General features: G+C 32.0%; 1 protein-coding gene across 1 annotated transcript; it reads left to right on the forward strand.

Moving 5' to 3' along the window:
* The first annotated feature begins 4,594 nt into the window (after positions 1 to 4,594).
* Positions 4,595 to 7,690, forward strand: LOC131851657 (arginine/serine-rich coiled-coil protein 2-like). Its single transcript, XM_059202178.1, has 3 exons — positions 4,595 to 4,755; positions 5,173 to 5,459; positions 6,482 to 7,690. The coding sequence occupies exons 1-3, from the start codon at positions 4,616 to 4,618 to the stop codon at positions 6,802 to 6,804; spliced, it is 750 nt and encodes a 249-aa protein (XP_059058161.1). The 5' UTR covers positions 4,595 to 4,615; the 3' UTR covers positions 6,805 to 7,690.
* The last annotated feature ends 276 nt before the right edge of the window (positions 7,691 to 7,966 follow it).

Raw genomic sequence — 7,966 nt, forward strand, 5'->3', positions numbered from 1 at the left:
AAATATTCTTTTTCTACAGAGTGGTCTGCAAACTCAAAACTCCCTAATGGAGGGAGCCATTAGGCATTCATCGATTCCTAATTTATCTTACCCCTTAATTGTTCTTTCTTTGCAATCGGTAAGTTAATCGTACCTTTTTACTTTCGATTTTAATCGATTCCGAACCGAGTTACTCGTAAATCTTTACGATAACATTATTACGGCCCTGATTTATTACTGTTATAAAGTTCAATATTAAAAGAAAAGAAAATAACGCGTAATTCGATAAAATAACGTTAATTGCTGGTAATTTGGCGTTACGATTTTAAAATTAAGATTTATAAGCCAATTTTATTTTTATCGCTCGCTCCTCAGATAGATTTGTTTTTATAAGAAATTGCTTTTTTAATTTTTAAGAATCTGATAAGGAATTCTAAAGAAATGCTGTGGTTTTCTACATTAGCAGCCAGTTATTTTGTGTTCTCGTGAGAATTTTTAAAAGATCTAAATGGATTTCAATGTTTCTCGTGGCATCTGTAAGTAATTTTATACAATAAAATTTATAAGAATATTTAATACCAAATTATATTGCAATATTTTCCCTTCTACGATTAACTTTAAATCCACACTGAGTGCGTATTCATATAGATATGCACAGATTTAAATTTATAAACAAATAAATTTTGAATTTAATTATAAAGCTATTCAACGAACTTTCAGAGGAATAGTGAATTTTGTTCAATTTGCCTTATAAGCAAGCAAAGGTTCAGTTTATAATTGTTTATCAGTATTTTTTTTTCTATATTATTTTTTATATAGAAACAAACTTAAACTAGCTGCACTTTATTTATTTATTTATTTATTTATTTGCAGAATACAATGTTACAAGTAGGTCTTACAATATGAATATTCGTTCAATGTATTCAGCCTGCTAACAGGCGTGCAAAATTTATACACGTTATTACTTTTATAAATTGAATTAATTTTTAAAGTATTTCTAATAATTAAATTAAATTATTTATATATTAAAATATGTCAAAACTAACAATTTTACATGTCAAAAAAATCCTTAATACTATAAAAACAATTTTCTAATAACCAATTATAAAGTCTAGATTTAAAAAGTCTAAAATTTTGCATTTTTATGTCAGTTGGTAATTTATTGTAAATTTTAATCATCATGTTATACTATTTTTTTCAAAGATTGCACTTCTATATATTGGTTTTAACAATCGTGTTGGGTCGCTTGGTCTAAGTAAGGGATTATTAGATTTAAGTTTAAATATATCAGGATGTGTTTTCACAAAACAACTACACTGATGAATATATAAACCAGATAGGGTCAGCAATTTATATTTTTTAAATAGGGGCCGACATGAATCTGTCTGTTTCAAATTGGCTATCGCTCTGATGCATTTCTTCTGAGTTATAAAAACTCTGTTGACCAGAGCACAATTGCCCCATACAATTAAACCATACCTAAGTACAGAAGCAACATATCCGTGGTATGCTGTAAGAGCAGTTTTTTCCCCTGCTGTATTCTTAAGACGTCTTAAGACATAAATAAATTTTTCTAATTTTATACAAACACTCTCAATATGTTGTTTCCAATTACAATGTCTATCTAATATTATACCCAAAAATTTTGTATGGTCCGTTTCTTGTATATTTTGATTTTTATAGTCAATATTTAATTTTAGTGGTTTAGCTTGATAGTTACAGAACTGAACGTAGGTTGTTTTAGTCAAATTAACTTTTAAGTCATTGCTATGTAACCAGTCATGGACTATTTTAATGGCTGTATTAATAGTGTCATTGAACATAGAAGTATTTCTATTACATGGTATTATAATTGATAAGTCATCAGCGAATAATATTGATTTATGACTTATAATATATGGCAAGTCGTTGATATATAGAAGAAATAGGATGGGGCCTAAAATACTGCCCTGTGGCACCCCTGATTTGTTTTGTCGACAAGCCGATCTATAATTCAACATTTCTCTTTTCTCATTAATTTTATTTATTTCCACACATTGCATTCTGTTTGACAAATAACTATCAAGCCATAAAAGTGCCTGTCCTCTAATACCGTATTTTTCACATTTATTTAGTAAAGTACTATGATTCACCATATCAAAGGCTTTTGTCATATCAAAAAATACGGCCACTATTGGCACCTTATTATCAATATTCTCAACTATATTTTGAATTAATGAAAATGCAGCAAGTGTTGTAGATTTATTTTTTTGAAATCCGTTTTGTTCCTTACAAATTATATTGTGCTTTCTGTTATAAAGTTCTATAAAACTTAAGAGTCTTGACTTAAAGGCCTTTTCAAAAATTTTTGATATTATAGGTACAAGGGTAATAGGTCTATAGTTATTTAAATCTAGCTTATCGTTTTTCTTGTATAAAGGTTTTACTATAGAGTACTTTAGTTTAGTGGGAAATGTACCACTTGTAAAAGACATATTAATTAAATATGTCAGTACTGTAGTCAGAATTGTTGCACATGACTTTAATACGTAAGTCGATATATTGTCGAATCCTACTGATTTCGTATTATTTAGACTCATCAATATTCTATATATTTCAATTTCAGTACAAGGATAAAGAAAAAGGCTACTGCTTACGGTATTACAGATTTTCGGTGGAGTTTTTTTTATAGGTGATTTATTGGAAAGACTTATAAAGTAGTTATTAAAAGAATTCGCAATGACTTTCGGATTAGTTTCAATTGTTCCGTTATGTAATATAGTGTCTATACCTCTATATATTTTAACGCTATCTGTTTTATCTTTAATTACATCCCATGCCGCTTTACATTTGTTTTTGGCTTTATCTATGGATTTGAAATTCGATATCCTTTGAGATGCAGATATACATGATTTTAAAATTTTATCATACTTTTTTAACCGGTATTTTGTCGAGTTTGTTTTATTTTTATAGAATTCTGATCTTAATTTTCGTTTTGTAATCGTAGATTTTTTAATTCCAGGTGTAATCCATTTAGGTTTAGACGTATTTGTTTTAACTTTGAGTCTAATTTCAGGAAAGCAAAGATCATAATACATGCTCAATAAATCATGAAATATGTTAAATGCAGAATTCAGATCCTTTTCATCATATACTTCATGCCATGAAATGCTAGATATACATTGTTTGAATTTTTTAATATTATTATTATTGTAGTCCCTTTTCATAGTATACCAGTAATCGATGAATCTTTTCTTTTAGGTATTTTATATTCCAGAATTTGGCATGTATTGTGATCAGATAAATGTACCTGATGAGTGGAGCCTTTACTATCAGGAATGTTACTCATAATAAGGTCAATGCAGGTCTTAAGCCTCGTCGGTTCTTTGATATGTAATGTAAGATTGTAATTTGATAGAAGATTTTTCAATTGTTTAGATTTATTGCTATCAATTAATATATTTATATAAGGTCACCTGCTATAATAAATTTTGTTTTATTCATTTTTGATGTCAATTTGTATAATAAAATGTCAAGTTTGCTAAAAAATGAATCGAAATTATAATAATCTGGTATTCTATATAAACATATTATTACACTATTAAAATCTGGTACTTCTATTCCACAGCATTCAAATGTCTTTTCTATTGACATGTCAGTACATATTTTTAATATTTTAAATTGAATTTGCTTTTTTATTAATATGCAAACCCCTCCCTTTTTTGATTTCTACAAAATGAAGATGCGACACTGTATTCTTTTAGGCTTATGTTTGCCTCACCTCCCTTTTTAACAAAAGTTTCTGAAAGACATAAGATGTCAATAAAAGTATTTTTATCTTTGAATTCACTTAAACACAATTCTACGCTATTCAGTTTACCTAGAAGTCCCTGTATATTTTGATGTAGCAAGATGATATTATTTTGATTTATAGTTTTGGTCTCGAAATGAATTATTCAATCGTTTTTTTGTTGTCTCTGAATTTTTACTTGTGTTAATTTGGTCATTACAAACAGACACTCTAATTTTATTTGTATGTTTAGAGTATGGATAGTCACTATATAGTTATTTAATACACAGATAAGTATTATATACTTAAACTAAATATATAATACATAAAAATAATACATTATAATTCAGTTATATTTATTAGAAGCTATCTGACTATTAATATTATTCTATATTGCCTTTAAGAAAAAATCTTATGTACCTGGACAATTTACAACATGTTATCTAGTCTCAAGTCAAGCAAAGCTTATGTTATGGGTACTAGACAACTGTCAGAAATACTTAGATATATTTTTTTAAATACATTGGTCTGGGTATTTTCTATCCATATTATGTTATACACAGAACATAGTTAGATCAATATAAACAATCATACTCATGAATAGAATATTTGTACCGTGCGAGCAATAGAACCCACGACCATCGGAGATGAAACTGAGTACTAAACCGCTAGACCACCGAGGCCATCAATAATACTTTAGTTATAGACATTCAAATTTCTTTGTCTATTACAAGTATGTGAGCTAACCTTAATAAGATACTGACAATACTCACAAAAACATAAAATTCAAAATCTGACAGTGACACTTCTCAAGAGTTATATTTGTTATTTTACCGTTTATTATATTTTATATATATGTGATAATTGATGGAAGGGTATGCATACCCGTATCCCCCGCCATTTCTACCAATGCGGGCCCCCGAGGGGGAATATCCTGACCATGGGGATGGATTTGTCGATTATTACGGTATGGAGGAATTGGACCAAGATCATGGACTAGAAAGAAGGTAGGTACAGTCAGGTACACAAATACATTATAATATAAAAACATCGGAATAAACCTATATAAACATTTGTTATATCTCTATGTAGTGTACAGAAAAATTAAGAGGTGCAGATTGAAAATTTTAGGTATAATAATACATTTCACTTATTATTACAAAAAAGTTAAATTTATTGTTCTTTATAATTATTCTAGAAAGAGGAATTATTTATTATTTCGTTGTATATTAAAGAAAAATAAATAAAGAATAAAAATACGTTTTGGGATATATTTGAATATTTAAGAAATACTATTTCTTCTTTTACTATTTCTGATTTTTCTTCTTCCATCAATATGGTCACTAGCCCCCGTTACTAAAAATCCCTTTCGAATAGAAATATAGAAAATCTGGTCAATATAATATATTTTTTGTATCTTTCAGATCCAGTCGATCAAAGTATCGTAGTCGAAAACACCACGATACCAGACGCTCTCGATCGCGTAGCATCAATGCAACTAAATCTAGATCCCGATCGAGGTCACGAACGAGGTCCCGATCGAGATCCCCATCGAGGTCCCGATCGAGGTCCCGATCGAGATCCCGATCGAGATCACGATCACGTTCCTGCACAGTATCGCGGTCTCGTAGTCGCAGTTTATCTGCTACTCGAAAGCGAACTCTCAAGGAACCTGGGTTTCTAGATGCTTTCCGAGTACTGTATTTGACACGTACGTGCTATTTTTATTGGAAATTTTGAGCTATTGTCAGGTGCTAAGTTCTGTAGCATTGCGACCTCCATATGCTCGCCCTTTTTTCAGAGTTCGCTACGTAGACCCGTCAGGGACAAGAATAGAAGGATATTCTTAGGAACGATGTTTTTATCTCCTGTTAAGAGAATTAATGTTTGGAAAGAAGGAGATTGTTAATAATGGCGATTAGAGCCATATTTCTAGCAATGTCGGGTCAAGCTCCAGACGGTTTCGCCGGGACACCAAGTGACCAATTGACCTGACCTCACTCTCATGGTCCTCCACTGATGCTACGCTATACAGTAGCGTAGCATCAGTGGAGGACCATTCCATTGCCATTTATTTAAAAAAAATTGTGTCTTGTATAATACCAGAGGTATATAAGAGAGAGTTTGGTGCATGTGTATCTCAGTGTCATCTATTTTAGCCGTCGAGCAGCTTGCTTTGTAAACTCTGTTTTGGTTGTAAACTGCAGATTAGGCAGTGAAATTACAGGATAAGAGGCATGATATATTAGTACTCAGGAATAGTAACACATGAGTGTAAAATGTAAACGTGATGCCCGTAGTCAACATCTGCTTCTTCCTTATCCCATTTATTTTGGGTCGGCGTAATATGTTTTCTCTTCCATTCATCTCTGTTCGCAATCATCTCGTTATTTACTCCCTTTCTCACCATATCATCTTTCACACAGTCCATCCATCTCTTTGTAGTATAAAATAATATATAGACGACGGTTTTCGCTTACCGATTAAACAAAACAAGTTATATATCTCACTGCTTTACCACAATGACAATTTAATAAAATGAATTCAGCAATAAAACAGCAAACTTGCTCAATTGCAGCTTATATATTTCATTTACCTGTGTACAAAACTCAAAGTCGTCCCTTTCGGATTGCATTCAAACCCAATTTGGAGTCGGGAGGAATCTAAAACTTTTACAAAACGACAGTTAACCGCTGTCTTCGACCGTAATTAATTCTTAATTCTCGATTCCAGCGAGCAAACAACAAAGGAGCGCTGCGAAATATTTGGCCACAAAAAAGAAGCAGGACCGCGTACAGGAAATACTGAAGAGTGACGGGTTAGGGTCGAAGCGATGGCTATTTTATCCGCGGTCACAAAACACCGTCTCGGTAACGCAGAACGCGCGACCGGTCGCTGGTTCGCGGGATAATTGCGATCAGAGAGTTAAGATCGACGGGGACTTTTTTAGGAAATACAAGCGGAGCAGCAAAGTGGCTACTGATGCGCCAATAGCCAAATTAAAGAGGTGGGAATTAATATTTTATAAGAAGTTAGGTTTTATACAGGCCGTTTGAGTTTAGTTACTATTATTATATAAATATTTTACGTTTTTGTGGTTTGTTTTTTTTTTACATTTTATGACATTTTTTACTGTCACTTGGATCAGTATTTTGTATACTTTTTTATAAACTACGATCTCGGTGGTCTACTGGTTTAGTACACCTTTTTATCTTTCAGATGGTCACGTGTTCAATTCCTCGCACGGTACGAACATTTGTATTCATGAGTATGATTTTTTTGTATCAATATGGATGTTTTCTATGTATATTATGTATGTATCTTCTTAGCTTGGGACGCTGCGTGAATTGTCCTTAAATATTAATGTTATTATAATTATATTATGTATGCATGTGTAGGTCGTTTTTAAGGGAATTTAACCGTCAAATATTGGAAGATGATGTAGCGTAAAAATCTAATTAAAGTAATGAAATAATTATAAGCAGGTCAATTAAATCAAGATACGGCCATTATTATTCTATTTTTATTTAAAAGAAAAGCGCACACTTCACATTTTAATCCTAATTACTTACATAAGAAAAGCACAATAAATCTGGAGGCGCTTTATTTTCTATAGCAACACTGGAGGGGTGAAACTAATGGTCCGTACCAAACAGGGAAACTTTTAAATTAGTACCGAATCGTGGAGTTATCGCGCGGAAAATTGACGTACTCGGTTCAGGGTTGCGGTTTGAGCACACCCTGTATATTGTCTTGGTTTCAGTTGCCTGATAACCTGAACTAGCACATTTTGTATTTAGTATTGTTTTCAATTGCCTGATGAATTCAAACTGGACTAGAGGTAATGAAGAAATAATGGCAAAAGCGAGTTGTTTGGAATGCTATAAAGCCATCAAAGTCACAAATTTCAGCCATCTATAGGCTGAATACTTATATCGTTCGCGCGGAAAATTGACGTACTCGGTTCAGGGTTGCGGTTTGAGCGCATCCTGTATATAGTCTTGTACTCAGTTGCCTGATGAATGTAAACCTAATAGACTTGAGGTAATGAAGAAATAATGATTACAGCGAATTATCTGGAACGCTATAAAAATGCGTTTCAGACGTCCATACGCTACGGTAACCATTTACCATCTGATGGGTCGAACGCTTATTTACTACCATCGTAGATTATAGAGAACAGCCTGTATCCTGTATATAGCCTTGGTCTCAGTTGCC

This window comes from Achroia grisella, unplaced genomic scaffold (assembly GCF_030625045.1).
Source record: "Achroia grisella isolate CSIRO2021 unplaced genomic scaffold, CSIRO_AGI_Agris_v1 utg794, whole genome shotgun sequence".
In the NCBI taxonomy this organism is placed as follows: Eukaryota; Metazoa; Arthropoda; class Insecta; order Lepidoptera; family Pyralidae; genus Achroia; species Achroia grisella.

What these genes read in the sequence shown, in the direction of transcription:
- LOC131851657 (XM_059202178.1), top strand. Translation starts at nt 4,616, where the DNA reads ATGGAAGGGTATGCATACCCGTATCCCCCGCCATTTCTACCAATGCGG. An exon ending in GATCATGGACTAGAAAGAAG is followed by an intron (nt 4,756 to 5,172) that starts GTAGGTACAGTC and finishes TGTATCTTTCAG; the next exon opens with ATCCAGTCGATCAAAGTATC. An exon ending in CCGAGTACTGTATTTGACAC is followed by an intron (nt 5,460 to 6,481) that starts GTACGTGCTATT and finishes TCTCGATTCCAG; the next exon opens with CGAGCAAACAACAAAGGAGC.